An 11,573-nucleotide genomic window follows, 5' to 3' on the forward strand; every position below is an offset into this window, starting at 1 on the left:
GGTCTGGGGGGTGACGGTGGGCAGGTGGGTCTGGGGGGTGACGGTGGGCAGGTGGGGTCTGGGGGGTGACGGTGGGCAGGTGGGGTCTGGGGTGACGGTGGGCAGGTGGGTCTGGGGGGTGACGGTGGGCAGGTGGGTCTGGGTGGTGACGGTGGGCAGGTGGGTCTGGGGGGTGACGGTGGGCAGGTGGGTCTGGGGGGTGACGGTGGGCAGGTTGGGTCTGGGGGTGACGGTGGGGCAGGTGGGTCTGGGGGGTGACGGTGGGCAGGGTGGGGTCTGGGGGGGTGACGGTGGGCAGGTGGGTCTGGGGGGTGACGGTGGGCCAGGTGGGTCTGGGGGGTGACGGTGGGGCTAGGTGGGTCTGGGGGGTGACGGTGGCAGGTGGGTCTGGGGGGGTGCGGTGGGCGGTGGGTCTGGGGGGTGACGGTGGGCAGGTGGGTCTGGGGGGTGAACGGTGGGCAGGTGGGTCTGGGGGGTGACGGTGGGCAGGTGGGTCTGGGGGGGTGACGGTGGGCAGGTGGGTCTGGGGGGTGACGGTGGGCAGGTGGGTCTGGGGGGTGACGGTGGGCAGGTGGGTCTGGGGGGTGACGGTGGGCAGGTGGGTCTGGGGGGATGACGGTGGCAGGTGGGTCTGGGGGTGACGGTGGGCAGGTGGGTCTGTGGGGTGACGGGTGGGCAAGGTGGGTCTGGGGGGTGGACGGTGGCAGGTGGGTCTGGGGGGTGACGGTGGCAGGTGGTCCCTGGGGGGTGACGGTGGGCAGGTGGGTCTGGGGGGTGACGTGCGGCAGGTGGGTCTGGGGGTGACGGTGGGTCTGGGGGGTGACGGTGGGCAGGTGGTCTGGGGGGTGACGGTGGGCAGGTGGGTCTGGGGGTGACGGTGGGCAGGTTGGGTCTGGGGGGGTGACGTGGGCAGGGGGTCTGGGTGGGTGACGGTGGGCAGGTGGAGTCCCTGGGGGGTGACGGTGGGCAGGTGGGCTCTGGGGGGTGACGGTGGGCAGGTGGGTCTGGGGGTGACGTGGGCAGTGGGTCTGGGGGGTGACGGTGGGCAGGTGGGTCTGGGGGGTGACGTGGGCAGGTGGGTCTGGGGGGTGACGGTGGGCATGGTGGGTCTGGGGGGTGGGACGGTCGCGGCAGGTGGGTCTGGGGGTGCGGTGGGCGGTGGGTCTGGGGAGGTGACGGTGGGCAGGTGGGTCTGGGGGGTGACGTGTGGGCAGGTGGGTCTGGGGGTGACGCTTGGCAGGTTGGGTCTGGGGGGTGACGGTGGGCAGGTGGGCTGGGGGTGTGACCGGTGGGCAGGTGGGTCTGGGGGGTGACGGTGGGCTTGTTTTCTCAGACTGACAGTTACAGTACAAGGAAGAAAACATTTCAATTTAGTATTTTATTTTATCAACCTCTCACCATCTCTCTCTTCCCCACTTTCAACCCCTTCTATCGCTCTCTCTCGATCTCTCCCCTCCCCTCCTTCTCCCCCTCCCTCTCTCCTCCCTCTCTCTCTCCCTACCCCTCCCTCCCCCCTCCCTCCCGGTGTCTCCTACACTCTCGCTCTCTTCACCCCCTCTCGGTGTCTCCCCCCTCGCTCTCCCCTCCCCCTCTCGCTCTCTCCACTCCGCTCTCTCTCCTCTCTCCTCTCCCCTCTCTCTCTCTCCTCTCCCCTCTCTCTCTCCTCTCCCCTCTCTCCCCCCTTCTCTCTCTCCTCTCTCCTCTCCCTTCTCTCTCTCATCGCCCCTCTCTCTCACGCTCCCCCTCTCGCTCTCTCCACTCCACTCTCTCTCCTCTCTTCCCTCTATCCTCTCTCTCTTCTCTCCCTTCTCTCTCTCTCCTCTTCCCTCTCTCTCTCCTCTCTCTCTCTCCCGCTCCCCCCCTCTCTCTCTCTTTCTTTCAGGAGGACATGAGGCTGCTGATAAGTCAGCAGGTGCAGCAGCAGGCAGAGGATAAAGAGAGAGAAAAGGAACGAGAGAAAGAGAGCAAGAAGAAGGGGCTGCAGAGAACCCGGTCCATGAGAGTCAGAGGAGAGAGAGGGAAAGGAGGATTCTTCTCTTCTCTCTTTAAAGGGGATGAATAGAGAGATGGAGGGAAAGAGAAACGGGGGAGAGAGAGGGAAAGAGGACAGGTACTTGATGTAAATATTGAAATATTGATCACATGGTTAAACATGAAGATATTTAGTTTATACTGTTTTACACATTCGAAAGTCTCTCAGCCTGTCAAACAATGTTATGCCAATTAGTTCCTGTATGTGAGGATGCTGGGGGGAGTTTTTGGTGAGGCGTTTGTGCGGCGGGTCAGTGCTGGTGTGCACTGTCTGTGTTCATCCACAACTTGATTATTTTATGGGAAATCAGTGTCCTAGACTGTTTACGCAACAAACTACATGCGCGTGTCGGTGACCTTACACGCTCGTTACAATACTATACCACGCCCTTGTAATGTTGAGAATGTTCTACTGTGCATATTTAGAATGTTCTACTGTGGATATTTAGAATGTTCTACTGTGGATATTTAGAATGTTCTACTGTGGATATTTAGAATGTTCTACTGTGCATATTTAGAATGTTCTACTGTGCATATTTAGAATGTTCTACTGTGCATATTTAGAATGTTCTACTGTGTATATGTAGAATGTTCTACTGTGTATATGTAGAATGTTCTACTGTGCATATTTAGAATGTTCTACTGTGGATATTTAGAATGTTCTACTGTGCATATTTAGAATGTTCTACTGTGGATATTTAGAATGTTCTACTGTGCATATTTAGAATGTTCTACTGTGTATATGTAGAATGTTCTACTGTGTATATGTAGAATGTTCTACTGTGCATATTTAGAATGTTCTACTGTGTATATGTAGAATGTTCTACTGTGTATATGTAGAATGTTCTACTGTGTATATTTAGAATGTTCTACTGTGTATATGTAGAATGTTCTACTGTGTATATGTAGTATGTTCTACTGTGTATATGTAGAATGTTCTACTGTGTATATTTAGAATGTTCTACTGTGTATATGTAGAATGTTCTACTGTGTATATGTAGTATGTTCTACTGTGTATATGTAGAATGTTCTACTGTGTATATGTAGAATGTTCTACTGTGCATATTTAGAATGTTCTACTGTGTATATGTAGAATGTTCTACTGTGTATATGTAGAATGTTCTAATGTGTATATGTAGAATGTTCTACTGTGTATATGTAGAATGTTCTACTGTGTATATGTAGAATGTTCTACTGTGCATATTTAGAATGTTCTACTGTGTATATGTAGAATGTTCTACTGTGTATATTTAGAATGTTCTACTGTGTATATGTAGAATGTTCTACTGTGTATATGTAGAATGTTCTAATGTGTATATTTAGAATGTTCTACTGTGTATATGTAGAATGTTCTACTGTGTATATGTAGAATGTTCTAATGTGTATATGTAGAATGTTCTACTGTGCATATTTAGAATGTTCTACTGTGTATATGTAGAATGTTCTACTGTGTATATGTAGAATGTTCTACTGTGCATATTTAGAATGTTCTACTGTGTATATGTAGAATGTTCTACTGTGTATATGTAGAATGTTCTACTGTGTATATGTATAATGTTCTACTGTGTATATGTAGTATGTTCTACTGTGTATATGTAGAATGTTCTACTGTGTATATGTAGAATGTTCTACTGTGTATATTTAGAATGTTCTACTGTGTATATGTAGAATGTTCTACTGTGTATATGTAGAATGTTCTACTGTGTATATGTAGAATGTTCTACTGTGTATATGTAGAATGTTCTAATGTGTATATTTAGAATGTTCTACTGTGTATATGTAGAATGTTCTAATGTGTATATTCTGTGCCTTGCAAAAGTATTCAGCCCTATTGGATTTCTGACAATGAAGATGAAATACATTTTTTCATCACACTTTAATACAATAAAATATGAAGAACTCCAAGGGGTCTGAAAACATTATTCAAGGAACTGTATATATAGTACATTCATGATACTATTGTGTTTATATACAAATTTTTTGTCTATTAAAATAACATCAAATTGATCAGAAATTTTAATAGACATTGTTAATGTTGTCAATGACTATTGTAGCTGGAAACGGCAAATTTTTTATGGAATATCTACATCGGCGTACAGAGGCCCGTTATCACAACCATCACTCCTGTGTTCCAATGGCACGTTGTGTTAGCTAATCCAAGTTTATCATTTTAAAAGTATAATTGATTCTTAGAAAACCCTTTTGCAATTATGTTAGCACAGCTGAAAACTGTTGTTCTGATTAAAGAAGCAATAAAACTGTCCTTCTTTAGACTAGTTGAGTATCTGGAGCATCAGCATTTGTGGGTTCAATTACAGGCTCAAAATGGCCAGAAACAAAGAACTTTCTTCTGAAACTCCTCAGTCTATTCTTGTTCTGAGAAATGAAGGCTATTCCATGCGAGAATTTGCCATGAAACTGAAAATCTCTTACAACGCTGTGCACTTTGCAAAATCTGATTAAGCGCAAACTGGCTTTAACCAGAATAGAAAGAGGAGTAGGAGGCCCCGGTGCCCAACTGAGCAAGAGGACAAGTACCTTGTACCCGCAAAACACCAGTCTCAAAGTCAACAGTGAAGAGGCGACTCCAGGATGCTGGCCTTCTAGGCAGAGTTCATCTGTCCAGTGTCTGTGTTCTTTTGCCCATCTTAATCTTTTCTTTTTATTGGCCAGTCTGAGATATGGCTTTTTCTTTGCAACTCCGCCTAGAAGGCCGGCATCCCGGAGTCACCTCTTCACTGTTGACGTTGAGACTCAGAGAAGCTTACATTTTCTAACCATATGGACACCTTGGTGAAGGCGGCACGACTCTTCATCCTCAGGATGCTGAAGGAATCTTCACAGTGTTCTTTCGAAAGCATACGGTCGGGCTGCATCACAGATTGGTACGGCAAATCCCCCGCCACAGACTGCAAGCTGCTTCAGAGGATGATACGTGCAGCCGAACGCACCATTGAGTACGCACCGCCTGCCCTCCAGGACAGCTACACCGCCAGGTGTCGCAGGAAGGCCAAGAAGATCATCAGGGACCCCATTCTTCTTTTTAACATCAGCCTGCCCCGGCCAAACCCGGACAACGCTGGGCCAACTGTACGCCGCCCTATCCCAATCATGGCCGGATGTGATACAGCCCAGGATATTAAACACTTTTCCCTGCAGTCACACCTCAACCCTGTACATGTGACTATTGAACACTCTGAACATGAATCTGATTGGTTTATTTTGAATAGAAACATTGTAGAGAGAACAGAGTACAACAACACATGACAGCAACGACACTTATTTCCAACTGTAGTGACGTCGGACCGAGGACAGGGGTCATTAAATCATCATTAAATACAAATCATTAAAATCCAGACGGAAAATATTTACACAAGAAGCCACCTAATATCACACAGTCAAACTCTTCAGTCATTTAGTAAAATCACCATTCTGCTATTTCTCATCGTTTTAAACATCGCACAGTGTTTCAACAAGGACTCTTTACGTCATCGTTTTTATCTGAGCAACGCCCACATTTTTTTCTAAAGTAATCTAGTATCATTTCATTTCAACCCGATAAACAAAAAATAAAACTGTTACCAATCTTCATGTTAAACTACTTTTACAAATAAAAAAAATGCGGGAAGAACAAAACACTATATTTACATAAAACTCCCACATGACTTTGTCTAGTAATCTTCTGAATCGCCACAACAGAATGAATTAGCTGTTTAGGTTCTGACCTATTGTGAAATACATCTAGTAGTTAAAAAAAAAAAAAAAAACAGCCAATCAGAAACTGCAAAGCAAAAAAAAAAAAAAATTGCGTTAACATTTTCGTCCAATCAGGTGCTGTCTTCATGCTCATTCCAAAAGAGTCAGGGGTTAGAGGTCAGGTTAGGAGTCAGGGGTTAGAGGTCAGGTTAGGAGTCAGGGGTTAGAGGACAGGGGCTCCCATGCTCATTCCAAAGGAAAAGTTCTGTATGTGTTTGGGTGTGTGCCTTTATTAATCAATCATAAAGGTAAGATTTGGGCTCCAACACCAATTGGTCCTTGGTGGGAAAGACAGGCAGGACTAAAAACAATCAACTCAAAATAAACAGGTAAATAAATATATGCAGCAGAAATACAAGTAGCCCTGCCATCCTTACCCATAGTTAGGAGTCAGGGGTTAGAGGTCAGGTTAGAAGTCAGGGGTTAGAGGTCAGGTTAGGAGTCAGGGGTTAGAGGTCAGGTTAGAAGTCAGGGGTTAGAGATCAGGTTAGGAGTCAGGGGTTAGAGGTCAGGTTAGGAGTCAGGGGTTAGAGGTCAGGTTAGAAATCAGGGGTTAGAGATCAGGTTAGGAGTCAGGGGTTAGAGGACAGGTTAGGAGTCAGGGGTTAGAGGTCAGGTTAGGAGTCAGGGGTTAGAGGTCAGGTTAGGAGTCAGGGGTTAGAGTTCAGGTTAGGAGTCAGGGGTTAGAGATCAGGTTAGGAGTCAGGGGTTAGAGGTCAGGTTAGGAGTCAGGGGTTAGAGGTCAGGTTAGGAGTCAGGGGTTAGAGGTCAGGTTAGGAGTCAGGGGTTAGAGGTCAGGTTAGGAGTCAGGGGTTAGAGGTCAGGTTAGGAGTCAGGGGTTAGAGGTCAGGTTAGGAGTCAGGGGTTAGAGGTCAGGTTAGGAGTCAGGGGTTAGAGGTCAGGTTAGGAGTAAGGGGTTAGAGGTCAGGTTAGAAGTCAGGGGTTAGAGGTCAGGTTAGGAGTCAGGGGTTAGAGGACAGGTTAGGAGTCAGGGGTTAGAGGTCAGGTTAGGAGTCAGGGGTTAGAGGTCAGGTTAGGAGTCAGGGGTTAGAGGTCAGGTTAGGAGTCAGGGGTTAGAGGTCAGGTTAGGAGTCAGGGGTTAGAGGTCAGGTTAGGAGTCAGGGGTTAGAGGTCAGGTTAGGTTAGGAGTAAGGGGTTAGAGGACAGGTTAGGAGTCAGGGGTTAGAGGTCAGGTTAGGAGTCAGGGGTTAGAGGTCAGGTTAGGAGTAAGGGGTTAGAGGTCAGGTTCATTTTAGGGTTGGGTCAGGGCGAGGTTCATATCTACTGGAGGAGCATAGACTGGCTCCGGGAGAATGCACATCTAAGCACAACCCCTGACCCCTGACCTCTAACTCGGGAGAATACCTGCTTTCCCATCTGTCAGTAGTTCTGCCAGTAGTTATGTCAGTAGTTATGTCAGTAGTTATGTCAGTAGTTATGCCAGTAGTTATGTCAGTAGTTATGTCTGCCGTTCTGTCTGTTGTCATGTTAGTGGTTCTGTCAGTAGTTATGTCAGTAGTTATGCCAGTAGTTATGTCAGTAGCTATGTCAGTAGTTATGCCAGTAGTTATGTCAGTAGTTATGTCAGTAGTTATGTCAGTAGTTATGTCAGTAGCTATGTCAGTAGTTATGCCAGTAGTTATGTCAGTAGTTATGTCAGTAGTTATGCCAGTAGTTATGTCAGTAGCTATGTCAGTAGTTATGCCAGTAGTTATGTCAGTAGTTATGTCAGTAGTTATGTCAGTAGTTATGTCAGTAGCTATGTCAGTAGTTATGCCAGTAGTTATGTCAGTAGTTATGTCAGCAGTTATGCCAGTAGTTATGTCAGTAGTTATGCCAGTAGTTATGCCAGTAGTTATGTCAGCGGTTCTGTCAGTGGTTATGTCAGTAGTTATGCCAGTAGTTATGTCAGTAGTTATGTCAGTAGTTATGTCAGTAGTTATGTCAGTAGTTTGGTCAGTATTTATGCCAGTATTTATGCCAGTAGTTATGTCAGCGGTTCTGTCAGTGGTTATGTCAGTAGTTATGCCAGTAGTTATGTCAGTAGTTATGTCAGTAGTTATGTCAGTAGTTATGTCAGTAGTTAGGTCAGTAGTTATGTCAGTAGGCATGTCTGTGTGTGTCTCTGTGTCGCTCTGGTTGGATACACTGTCCCAGGCCAGACCATAGCCAGTGGAGAGAGGAGTGGAGAGAGATGAGGAAGACAAGGGAGAGGGGGAGGTAGACAGGGTTTGTAGGGTGTGAGGTGAAGTTGCCCCTAGACGCTGATCTGGGGTCCATTTTGTTTTTCCTCCACTAATGGTTAAGGTAAAGTCTGTGAGAGGGGAAGCTGATCCTTTATCTGTATGTAGGGAAATGGGCAGGAGGTTCTCTGTCTCCAGGTGGTCGTCAAGGGAACAGGGAATGAGAGTCTCTGTCTCCAGGTGGTCGTCAAGGTAACAGGGAATGAGAGTCTCTGTCTCCAGGTGGTCGTCAAGGGAACAGGGAATGAGAGTCTCTGTCTCCAGGTGGTCGTCAAGGGAACAGGGAATGAGAGTCTCTGTCTCCAGGCGGTTGTCAAGGTGAAAAGTCCTGACAGCTCTCAGCTGATAACTCAGGTAACCAGAGGGGGCGGTCCCACACATCACTGGGTGACACACCACATTTTCCAGAGTCACCAAGCACCTTGCTGAATGCACACCCTGCGTACACAAACACACACACCCAAACACACACACACACACACCCAAACACACACACAAACACACCAGGGAGATCACAACATTTGGACTTAAATATTAGACGTTTGTCCAGGTCCCCCAAAAATTTTAAACGGATCTATTTTTGCGCTCACCCAAAACATGAAGAAAGACTGCTGAACATTGGGGTCAAACCCACGAACCTCAGAGCCATAGGCAAACAGCTTACACCACGAAGCTATCACCATTTTATATATATATATATAACATCATCCCAAACCTTAGTCCTGATCTTAACCCGTCTGAATTAATGTCTTAACTGTTAACTGTCAAGTGGTTTTTGTTTCAAAGTCTGTAAACACGCGGAATGAATGAGGTCCTAGATAGGTTCAAAACATTACTTTGTCAATAATGCGTCAAATTTCACCGTGAAACAATGAGATCTTGTTGCAAACACACATATATATTATTATTATGGTTTAGTGGGTGGGTACCAGAGCTGTGGGGGTGTGGTCTGTGCTCTTCAGGACATAGCGTGTCACAGCGATCAGACCAATCAGAACAGCCAGAAGCAGGAACACGCCCACAGCCATGCCCACCAATCTCTGCGGACCTGGAAAGACACACACACACACACACACACACACACACACACACACACACACACACACACACACACACACACACACACACACACACACACACACACACACACACACAAACAAACAAACAAACAAACAAACAAACAAACACACACACAAAGTAAAAATGATCTATCTGTAACAGAAACAAGGAAGGGAACAGTTTGATCTAACGAAGTTCAATAAAATAATAACACACATATATATATATATTTATATACATACAGTACATACACTACCGGTAAAGTAAATTCAAATTGTTTAAAGATACAGTGTAGACATTGTTAATGTTGTAAATGACTATTGTAGCTGGAAACAGCATATTTTTTTATGGAATATCTACATAGGCGTACAGAGGCTGGTAACTCTAATGAAATTATCCTCTCACCCACACGATCATGAAGTGCTTGGAAAGACTGGTTTTGGTATACCTTAAGTCCTGCCTCCCTCCCTCCAAAAAATGTACCCCCACCAGTTTGCCTACCGACCAAACAGGTCTACAGAGCCATCTCCACAGCTTTACACTCTGCCCTGACCCACCTGGACAAAACCAACACCTACAGTTGAAGTCGGAAGTTTACATACACTTAGGTTGGACTCATTAAAACTAGTTTTTCAACCACTCCACAAATTTCTTGTTAACAAACTATATTTTTGGCAAGTCGGTTAGGACATCTACTTTGTGCATGACACAAGTAATATTTCCAACAATTGTTTACAGACAGATTATTTCACTTCTAATTCACTGTATCACAATTCCAGTGGGTCAGAAGTTTACATACACTAAGTTGACTGTGCCTTTAAACAGCTTGGAAAATTCCAGAAAATTATGTCATGGCTTTAGAAGCTTCTGATGAGTCAATTTGAGTCAATTGGAGGTGTACCTGTGGATGTACTTTAAGGCCGACCTTCAAACTCAGTGCCTCTTTGCTTGACATCATGATAAAATCAAAAGAAATCAGCCAAGACCTCAGAAAAACAATTGTAGACCTCCACAAGTCTGGTTCATCCTTGGGAGCAATTTCCAAACGCCTGAAGGTACCACGTTCATCTGTACAAACAATATTACGCAAGTATAAACACCATGAGACCACACAGCCGTCATACCGCTCAGGAAGGAGATGCGTTCTGTCTCCTAGAGATGAACGTACTTTAGTGTGAAAAATGCAAATCAATCCCAGAACAACAGCAAAGGACCTTGTGAAGATGCTGGAGGAAACAGGTACAAAAGTATCTATATCCACAGTAAAATGAGTCCTATATTGACATAACCTGAAAGGCCACTCAGCAAGGAAGAAGCCACTGCTTCAAAACCACCATAAAAAAGCCAGACTACGGTTTGCAACTGCACAAAGGGGACAAAGGTCGTACTTTTTGGAGAAATGTCCTTTGGTCTGATGAAACAAAAATAGAACTGTTTGGCCATAATGACCATCGTTATGATTGGAGGAAAAAGGGGGATGCAAGCCAGAGAACCCCATCCCAACCGTGAAGCACGGGGGTGGCAGCATCATTTTTTGGGGGTGCGTTGCTGCAGGAGGGACTGGTGCACTTCAAAAAAATAGACGGAATCATGAGGGAGGAAAAGTGTGTGGATATATTGAAGCAACATCTCAAGACATCAGTCAGGAAGTTAAATCTTGGTCGGAAATGGGTCTTCCAAATGGACAATGACCCCAAGCATACTTCCAAAGTTGTGGCAAAATGGCTTAAGGACATGTCATGACGTTGGGTTGGGGGTAGGTTTATGACAGTCATAAATACCTCTTTCCCCCTTTTTCTCTCTCCCTACTATAACTGATGTGACATAAGGAAACCCATGGGTTAACATAGAGGTTCTGGTAACATCAGAAGTTGGGGGAAATGAACTATATTCTGGTGATCCGACCAACTGAACATATGCTACTTAAGGTATATTATGTCAGTTCGGTTGCCCTCTGACACATTCTCATCAAGGCTTGAATGACATAAACTCTACTGTGGAAAGTCTAAATGTCAGAGATATCGGATTCACATGGAATTGTTGTTTAATTCAAATGTTTGAATATGACATTATTTGTGAAGAGGTGAAATGTAATTTTAGCTTCCAAATGAGAGATCTGTGCTTTCATAAGTTTTCCTCTGCTCACAGTGGTCCGCCCCTGTGAAGAGGCATGGGTTAATAGACTTTTCAGACACACCCCTCTCCCTCCACTATATAAAGCCACGAACCAGAATATAACTTTCTGTTCCGGGTACTCTAGGATGACGATCCAGTGTCAGAATGGTTCAGATAATCACTATAGATGAAGCCAACATCAGCATGGACTTTGATTGTGAATGGTATGAACTTTGAACTCGTATTCACTACAGAAGTGAATATCTCCTAGCCTTTGAGTTAGCAACAGCTAAACGCAGGTTCGGAAGGACAGTCCAAGTATCCCGTCTAATACACACAACGTTCCCGTGACTACCAGAGACATTCTTC

The 11,573-nt window shown here is 45.6% G+C and overlaps 2 protein-coding genes across 2 annotated transcripts; both read right to left on the minus strand.

The window, feature by feature from the left end:
* Positions 1-15: 15 nt before the first annotated feature.
* LOC120040598 (extensin-like) lies at positions 16-4,892 on the minus strand (the record flags this gene model as incomplete). Its single annotated transcript, XM_038985685.1, has 2 exons — positions 4,810-4,892; positions 16-1,334 (listed from the first exon to the last, which is right to left on the minus strand). Coding segments are annotated over exons 1-2 (1,402 nt in total), but the record flags the coding sequence as incomplete, so codon positions are not given.
* Positions 4,893-7,034: 2,142 nt separating this feature from the next.
* Positions 7,035-9,078, minus strand: LOC120040600 (the record flags this gene model as incomplete). The annotated part of the gene is made up of 4 exons (XM_038985687.1): positions 7,035-7,442; positions 7,779-8,142; positions 8,227-8,468; positions 8,960-9,078. Coding segments are annotated over 4 exons (1,133 nt in total), but the record flags the coding sequence as incomplete, so codon positions are not given.
* Between the last annotated feature and the right edge of the window lie 2,495 nt (positions 9,079-11,573).

This window comes from Salvelinus namaycush, unplaced genomic scaffold, assembly GCF_016432855.1.
Source record: "Salvelinus namaycush isolate Seneca unplaced genomic scaffold, SaNama_1.0 Scaffold3657, whole genome shotgun sequence".
In the NCBI taxonomy this organism is placed as follows: domain Eukaryota; kingdom Metazoa; phylum Chordata; class Actinopteri; order Salmoniformes; family Salmonidae; genus Salvelinus; species Salvelinus namaycush.